This window comes from Rhinopithecus roxellana, chromosome 1 (assembly GCF_007565055.1).
Source record: "Rhinopithecus roxellana isolate Shanxi Qingling chromosome 1, ASM756505v1, whole genome shotgun sequence".
NCBI classification, from domain to species: Eukaryota; Metazoa; Chordata; class Mammalia; order Primates; family Cercopithecidae; genus Rhinopithecus; species Rhinopithecus roxellana.
Window position 1 is genome coordinate 22,246,298 of NC_044549.1, and position 9,342 is coordinate 22,255,639.

Consider the following 9,342-nt stretch of genomic DNA (forward strand, 5'->3'; position numbering starts at 1 on the left):
CATTAGAATGGATAAAAACACTTGGAAGCTCTGTATTTCAATCATGATTGTGCAAAATTTTAATCTGTGTTGTTTTGTAGCAGGATGAGCCACAGACAAAACTCTTCAGAACCGAGTTAAAGAAGGAAGGGCTTTATTCGTCCGGGAGCATTGGCAAGACTTCTGTCTCAAGAGCCGAGCTCCCCCAGTGAGCAATTCCTGTCCCTTTTAAGGGCTCACAGCTCTAAGGGGGTGCATGTGAGAGCGTCGTGATTGATTGAGCAAGCAGGGGGTAGGTGACTGGGGGCTGCATGCACCAGTAATTAGATGGGAACAAAACAAGATAGGGATTTTCACAGTGCATTCCTATACAATGTCTGTAATCTATAGATAACAGAACCAATTAGGTCAGGGGTCGATCTTTAACTACCAGGCCCAGGGTGTGGCGCCGGGCTGTCTGCCTGTGGATTTCATTTCTGCCTTTTAGTTTTTACTTCTTATTTTTTTGGAGGCAGAAATTGGGCATAAGACAATATGAGGGGTGGTCTCCTCCTTTAGTTTGTCTTTGTATGGCCTGAAGATGTGGATCCTGACTCCTGCTCATCCACGGTGAGAAGTAGCTCACCGTGACGAAACTGCCTTTGCTTTCATCGATTTGCAAATCAGAGAAGGGGGACATGTTGGGAGCAGGTCTCCCAAAATCTGACCATAAACTGGCCCCAAAACTGGCCATAAACAAAATCTCTGCAGTACTGTAACATGTTCACAATGGCCCTAACGCCCAAGGTGGAAGGTTGTGGGTTTACGGGAATGAGGGCAAGAAAAACCTGGCCCACCCAGGGTGGAAAACCACTTAAAGGCATTCCCTTTTTTTTTTTTTTTTTTTGAGACGGAGTCTTGCTCTGTCGCCCAGGCTGGAAGGCAGTGGTGTGATCTCAGCTCACTGCAAGCTCCACCTCCCGGGTTCACACCATTCTCCTGCCTCAGCCTCCTGAGTAGCTGGGACTACAGGCATGCACCACCATTTTTTTTTTTTTTTTAGTGAAGACGGGGTTTCACTGTGTTATCCAGGATGGTCTCATCTCCTGACTTTGTGATCCACCCGCCTGAGCCTCCCAAAGTGCTGGGATTACAGGCATGAGCCACCACCCCCTGCCAAAGGCATTCTTAAGCCACAAACAATAGCATGAGTGATCTGTGCCTTAGGGACATGCTCCTGCTGCAGTTAAGTAGCTCAACCTATTCTTTCATTTGGCCCATCCCTGCATTTCCCATAAGGGATACTTTTAGTTAATAGTATCTATAGAAACAATACTAATGACTGGTTTGCTGTTAATAAATACATGGGTAAATCTCTGTTCGGGGCTGTCAGCTCTGAAGGCTGTGAGACCCCTGATTTCCCACTTCACACCTCTATATTTCTGTGTGTGTGTCTTTAATTCCTCTAGTGTCATTGGGTTAGGGTCTCCCCCACCGAGCTGGTCTCAGCACAATGCTTATTCTGATTAGTTGATTAAGGTGATGTCTGTCAGGTTTCTCCACCCTGAGGTTCTCTTTTCCTATTTGTAATTAAGAAGTATTTTACAGGAAAACTATGTAAATAGCCCATTCTTTATCAAATTGTCAATGTATTTAGATAAGTGGATGTGCAGAAAAAAGACAACATAGTTCTGAGATTTCTATCCTTACAAAGACTTCTATGCAAAGTTGGCCCTTGGTTGACGTCTGGGAACATGACTAGTAAACAATTCCCTACACTGATATAAAACCTTTCCTAAACATTAAGTGAGACTCACTGTGCTGAAATTTCTTATATAAATAATGTGGTTTATGGCTGGGTGTAGTGGCTTATGCCTGTAATCCCAGTCCTTTGGGAGGCCGAAGCAGGCAGATCACTTTAGGTCAGGAGTTCAAGACCAGCCTGGCCAATATGGTGAAACTCCATCTCTACTAAAAAAAATACAAAAATTAGCCTGGCATGGTGGTGTATTTCTGTAGTCCTAGATGTTCAGGAGGCAGGAGAATCACTTAAACCTGGGAGGTGGAGGTTGCAGTGAGCCAAGACTATGCCACTGCACTCCAGGCTGGGCAACAGCGTGAGACTCCATCTCAGAACAAACTATTTGTGGTTTATGCCGAACCCCTAGTTTCCTTCTGGGAGTCCGGATTTTTGGAATGTGCTAGGCAGAGGATGCCTACATGACCTGTGCCAGTAAAAGCCTTAGGTGTTGGTTCTCTAATGGGCCTCCCTGGTAAGTCACTCTTTGCATGTCTCATCACAATTCATTGCCGGAGGAATTAAGAATAATTCCACTGTGGTACAGTTCTTGGAAACTTGTGCTTGTTTCCTCCAGACTTTGTTCCATGCACCTTCTCCCTTAACTGATTTTGTTGCATATCCTTTCTGTAATAAATCACAGACATAGGCCGGGCACGGTGGCTCATGCCTGTAATCCCAGCACTTTGGGGGTCCCAGGCAGGTGGATCACCTGAGGTCAGAAGTTCAAGACCAGCGTGGCCAACATGGCAAAACTAAAAAAAAAATACAAAAATTATCTGGGTGTGGTGGTGGGTGCCTGTAAGCCCAGCTACTCAGGAGGCTGAGGCAGGAGAATCACTTGAACCTGGGAGGCAGGGGTTGCAGTGAGCCGAGATGGCCATTGCACTCCAGCCTAGGCAACAAGAAGGAAACTCCGTCTCAAATAAAATAATAAAATAAAATAAAATAATAAAATAAATCGCAGACATGAGTGTGACCTTTTTTTGCCAAGTTACTTATCATATGAGAAGAGTATGACTATTTACTGAGTCCTGTGAGTATGTCTAGTGAATCCCCAAACAGAGACCCCTGTCTTAGTCGTCTTAGGCTGTTTGGGTGGCTATTGTTACCTGGTGTCATGCCTACTTGAAATAGCTGAATTTCTACCCCACCCTAACTCTGCTTATCTTTAAGAAACAGGACGTCTGTGTTAAAAAGTTCACTTTGTTACTAGACCAGCTGAGACTGGTTCAAACCAAGATAGCCGACCAAACGATTTCAAAAAGACCTCAGCTAGTCAGGAGTTTGAGACCAGACTGGCCATCATGGTAAAACCCTGTCTCTACTAAAAATACAAAAAATTAGACGGGTGTGGTGGCAGGCGCCTGTAATCCCAGCTACTCGGAGAATCTCTTGAATCCGGGAGGAGGTAGGAGAATCTCTTGAACCCGGGAGGCAGAGGTTGCAGTAAGCAGAGATTGTACCATTGCACCCCAGTCAGGGCAACAAGAGTGAAACTCCATAAAAAAAAAAACAAAAAACCCTCAGGCTTTGTTAAATCTCATTTTCATGCTAAATGAGACTGACCGTGACAACCACACTGGCCATGAGAATGACCAGAAGCCATAAAAGGACAAAAAGGAAGGCAGGGCTCCAGTTCTGAGGAGTTCACTGCTCATTTCCAGAAAATATATGAATATTCCTCTGCTGGAGCGTGGTAGTTCAATCACAGCTCCCTGCAGCCTAATCCTGTGGTCAAGTCATCCTCCTGCCTCAACCTCCCATGTAGCTGGGATTACAGGCATGTGCCAATGTGCCCAGCTAATTTTTAAATTTTTGTAGACACAGGGCCTCACTATGTTTCCCAGGCTGTTCTTGAACTTCTGGCTTCAAGAGAACCTCCTGCCTCCACGTCCCAAAGTGCCAGGATTACATACATGAGCGATTGCATGCCAAGGCGAGAAACCTTGTCTTTTAACCCCCTCATCCCTCACTAGTCAAGAAGTTGATTTGTGAGCCAAACTCCTGTTTCTCAGTTGTGCGGCCATTGAATAAAGCCTGCACTACTTGACACTCACTTTTGGTTTTGCATATTGGCCTTGTGGCACCGAACAGGGAAAGACCCCATTTTATGGGGAACCGACTTTGTGGGTAACAATATAACAAAATATCATAAACCAGGTGGCTTATAAACAGCACATTTATTTCTGACAAATTCCAGAGGGTAAGAAGTTCGGCCGGGCACAGTGGCTCACGCTGTCATCCCAGCACTTTGGGAGGCCGAGGTGGGCAGGTCATGAGGTCAGGAGATGGAGACCATCCTGGCCAACATGGTGAAACCCCATCTCTACTAAAAATACAAAAATTAGCTGGGCGTGGTGGCACATGACTGTAGTCCCAGCTACTCAGGAGGCTGAAGCAGGAAAAGCGCTTGAACCCGGGAGGCGGAGGTTGCAGTGAGCCAAGATGGCACCAATGCACTCCAGCCTGGTGACAGAACTAGACGCTGTCTCAAAAAAAACAAAACAAAACAAAAAAAGAAGTCCAAGATTAAAGTACCAACAGGTTCGTCATCCAGTGAAGCCCTACCTCCTGGCTCCCAGATGGGGTCTTCTTGCTGTGTCCTCACGTAGTAGAAGGGGTAAATGAAGTATAAGGGCACTAATCCCATTCATGAGGGCTCCACCCTCATGACATAATCACTTCCCAAAGGCCCAACTTCCTGATTCAATCACCTTGGGGGTTAGGATTTCAACATACACATTTCAGAGGGACACATCTGGCCATAGCTATGGATGCTAGGTTGCAATCACTGATGAAGGAGGTCATTGCTCCCAGGCTGTCTGAGTAGACTGGGACTATATGTACATTTGTGTACATACACATCTAAATATGTCTATATATCTATATATTGACAACTACTAGTTTATATCAATGCCTCCAATTCCAGTTCATCATTCTCCTTTCTATAACTCCCTACTCTGACAGCAAGAAAGCTGGCTTTTGATATCCTATTTTTCACAACCTAACCACAACCTTATCAGATTTTATTACAAGAATAAAACATAAATCAAATGCGAGGACTTAGCTAATAGTACTATAATATATATAAGAAACATGCTGTACACTAGCTCAAACTTCTTTTCTCCTATTTTATTTTATTTTATTTTATTTTTTGAGACAGAGTCTTGCTCTGTCGCCCAGGCTGGAGTGCAGTGGCACGATATCAGCTCACTGAAACCTCTGCATCCTGGGTTCAAGTGATTCTCCTGCCTCAGCCTCCCAAGTAGCTCAGATTACAGGCACCCGCCACCACACCCGGCTAATTTTTGCATTTTTTTAGTAGAGATGGGGTTTCACCATCTTGGCCAGGCTTGTCTTGAACTCCTGACCTTGTGATCCACCAGCCTCGGCCTCCCAAAGTGCTGGGATTACAGGAGTGAGCCACCGCGCCTGGCCCCTTTTCTCCTTTTTTAAAAAACTGGTATAAGCCGGGTGCGGTGGCTCATGCCTGTAATCTCGGCACTTTGGGAGGCCAAGGCGGTGGATCACGAGGTCAGAAGATTGAGAGCATCCTGGCCAACATGATGAAACCCCGTGTCTACTTAAAATACAAAAAAATTAGCTAGGCATGGTGACGCATGCCTGTAATCCCAGCTACTCGGGAGGCTGAGGCAATTGTTTCCTGCCTAATAGATTTAGGACTGTTCTGGAAAAGAAGATAACTTGCGTGATAGTCAAAATATCTATTAAATTCATCACATTAATACAATGAGATGATAAAATTTATTTTATCATTTAAATCTGGAAGCCACCATGCCCAGCTAGTTTTTTGTATTTTTGTAGAGATGGAGTTCTGCCATGTTTCCCAGGCTGGTCTTGAACTCCTGAGCTCAAGCAATCTGCCCGCATTGGCCTCCCAAACTGATGGGATTACAGGCATGAGCCACCATGCCTGGCCTAATTTTTAAATTTTTTGTAGAGACAGGGTCTCACTGTATTGGCCAAGCTGGTCTTGAACTCCTGGGCTGAAACAGTCCTCCCATCTAGGCCTCCCAAATTGCTAGGATTGCAGGCACAAGCCACTGCGCACAGCCTTGATAAATTTATGATAAACTTAAGCATATACTTTTTTTTTTTTTTGTAGAGACAGGATCTTACTATGTTGCCCAGACTAGTCTTGAACTCCTGGGCTCAAGCCATCTGCCCGCCTCGGCCTCCCAAAATGTTGGTATTATAGGCCTGAGCCACTGCACCTGCCTACACTTATAATTTTAAAATATCCTCTCAGAAAGCTTAGAGACTTTTTTCATGTGACAAGAGATGTCCACAAAAATCTACAGCAAAACATTCTAAGTGGCAAAATGTTGAAAATTTTCACTCTGAAATTGGAAAAAAGAAAAAATGACAATTATCATATCTATTTAATATTGTACTGCAAAATCCTGTACAGAGCAAGATGGCAAGCTAGACCAGGAGTAGGAGATATAAAATTTCATTATTTGCAGATGATACAATTGGATATGTAAACAATTCAAGCAATTTGAATTAATAAGATAATTAAAAAAGGTTGTTGTATAAAAGGTATTATTTCTCATCTCAGAGAAAATGTTAAACATTTCACCACTTAAAAAGGTTTGCAGAGCCTTTTTCCGTCTGGCGGCAGCCATCAGGTAAGCCAAGATGGGTGCATACAAGTACATCCAGGAGCTATGGAGAAAGAAGCAGTCTGATGTCATGCGCTTTCTTCTGAGGGTCCGCTGCTGGCAGTACCGCCAGCTCTCTGCTCTCCACAGGGCTCCCCGCCCCACCCGGCCTGATAAAGCGCGCTGACTGGGCTACAAGGCCAAGCAAGGTTACGTTATATATAGGATTCGTGTTTGCCGTGGTGGCCGAAAACGCCCAGTTCCTAAGGGTGCAACTTACGGCAAGCCTGTCCATCATGGTGTTAACCAGCTAAAGTTTGCTCGAAGCCTTCAGTCCGTTGCAGAGGAGCGAGCTGGACGCCACTGTGGGGCTCTGAGAGTCCTGAATTCTTACTGGGTTGGAGAAGATTCCACATACAAATTTTTTGAGGTTATCCTCATTGATCCATTCCATAAAGCTATCAGAAGAAATCCTGACACCCAGTGGATCACCAAACCAGTCCACAAGCACAGGGAGATGCGTGGGCTGACATCTGCAGGCCGAAAGAGCCGTGGCCTTGGAAAGGGCCATAAGTTCCACCATACTATTGGTGGTTCTCGCCGGGCAGCTTGGAGAAGGCGCAATACTCTCCAGCTCCACCGTTACCGCTAATATAAGTAAAGTTTGTAAAATTCATACCTAATAAACAATTTAGGACAGTCATGTCTGCTTACAGGTGTTATTTGTCTGTTAAAACTAGTCTGCAGATTGTTTCTTGAATGCTTTGTCAAATTAAGAAAGTTAAAGTGCAATAATGTTTGAAGACAATAAGTGGTGGTGTATCTTGTTTCTAATAAGATAAACTTTTTGTCTTTGCTTTATCTTATTAGGGAGTTGTATGTCAGTGTATAAAACATACTGTGGTATAATAGGTTTAAAATAAATTCTTTAAGAGAACTGAAAAAAAAAAAAAAAAGGTTTGCAGAAAAAAAAAAAAGTCTTGGCAGCTTGGCTGACAATAAAAAAAAAAAAAAAGAATGTTCTCAATCTGTCACCCAGGTTGGAGTGGAGTGGGCACAATCATGGCTCACTACAGCCTCAACCTCACGGGTTCAAGCAGTTTTCCCATCTCAGCCCACTAAGTAGCTGGAACTACAGCTGTGCCCCACCACGCCTGGCTATTTTTTTTTTTTAAATATAGGGATGGGGTCTCCCTTTGCTGTCCAGGCTGGTCTTGAACTCCTGGGCTCAAGCAATCTTCTTGCCTCAGCCTCCCAAAGCGCTGAGAGTACAGGCATGAGCTACCACAGCCAGCCCAGACTTCTTTTAATAGATGAAGAAAGTTCTCTTCATATACTAAATTGTTTTGTCTTGACATGTATATATATAAATTGATAATTGAAAAATAAAATTTAAAAGACAAACCTTAGGGAAGTTTTCAACTTTCCCTCTACTGTCTAAAGTTTCAATAATTTGAGTCTGGCCAGGTGCAGTGGCTCATGCCTGTAATCCCAGCACTGTGGGAGGCCTAGGCAGGCAGATTACCTGAGGTCAGGAGTTCAAGAGCAGCCTGGCCAACATGCTGAAACCCCATCTCTACTAAAAATACAAAAATTAGCTAGGTGTGGTGGCACACACCTGTAATTCCAGCTACTTGGGAGGCTGAGGCACAAGAATCTCTTGAAACTGGGAGACGAAGGCTGCAGTGAGCAAGATGGCTCCACTGCACTCCAGCCTGGGAACAGAATGAGACTCTGTCTCAAAATAATAATAACAATAATAGTAATTTGAGTCTGTGAAATACACTGACAGAGACAAATTAGCAGGAGAAAAGGTATACAAGTTTTTAAAAGCCAGTCAAAGGTAACAGTGGCGAGTCTGTATACCGGCTTTAGTGGCACTAATGTTAATAAGTTCTGATGATCCACTGCCATTGGACAAGTGGCATGCACATGTATTTATTTATTTATTTATTTTAGTTATTTTTATTGAGGTGGAATCTCACTCTATCGCCCAGGCTGGAGCGCAGTGGCGCAATCTCGGCTCACTGCAACCTCTGCCTCCTGGGTTCAAGTGATTCTCCTGACTCAGCCTTCCTAGTAACTGGGACTACAGGCGCGTGCCACCACGCCCGGCTCATGTTTTGTATTTTTAGTAGAGACAGGGTTTCACCGTGTTAGCCAGGATGGTCTCCGATCTCCTGACCTCATAATCTACCCACCTCCGTCTCCCAAAGTGCTGGGATTATAGGCATGAGCCACCACGCTTGGCCGTGGCATGCAAATTTATTACATACATGTGTATAGGAGTCCCACAAATCATGAAACATAAAGAAGGACCAGATGACTTAAGTTGTTCTAGTGTCATGACCTACAGGAAGAAATAGGAGCTTGGGGGCCAGGTGTGGGGGCTCATGCCCATAATCCCAACACTTGGGGACGCCGAGGTAGGTGGATTACTTGAGGTCAGGAGTTCGAGACCAGCCTGGACAACACGGTGAAACCCCGTCTCTACAAAAATACAAAAAAAAAATTAACTGGGGCTGGTGGCAGGCACCTGTAATCCCAGTTACTAGGGAGGCTGAGGCAGGAGACTTGCTTGAACCCAGGAGGTGGAGGTTGCAGTGAGCCGAGATTGTGCCACTGCACTCCAGCCTGGGCGACTGTGACACTCTGTCTCAAAAGAAAAAAAAAAGAGAGAGAGAGAAAATAGAAATAGGGGCTTGGGATTTCTGGGGAGAAGTACTGACAGGTTATGGGATGTTGAGGGGAGGAAAAGCACGGTGAATAAAGGCTGTTTTATTATACAGGTAATGTCTCTTAGGTAGCAGTTCTCAGAATAGGTGGTGTTGACCGTTAGTCTTTCTGTGAGTTAATTTTCCCTATGCATGAGATTATTTGGGGGGTAAGGGTGGTGCTCATGACAGTTGCATTTCTTCTGGAGGAAATTCCCATAGTCAGATAAGGAAACTTCAGAGA

The 9,342-nt window shown here is 44.6% G+C and overlaps 1 protein-coding gene across 1 annotated transcript; it reads left to right on the forward strand.

Moving 5' to 3' along the window:
* The first annotated feature begins 6,392 nt into the window (after nt 1-6,392).
* Nucleotides 6,393-7,319, forward strand: LOC104654235 (60S ribosomal protein L15). The gene is given in 1 exon segment (XM_010353325.2): nt 6,393-7,319. A coding segment is annotated over 1 exon segment (615 nt). The 5' UTR covers nt 6,393-6,421; the 3' UTR covers nt 7,037-7,319.
* The last annotated feature ends 2,023 nt before the right edge of the window (nt 7,320-9,342 follow it).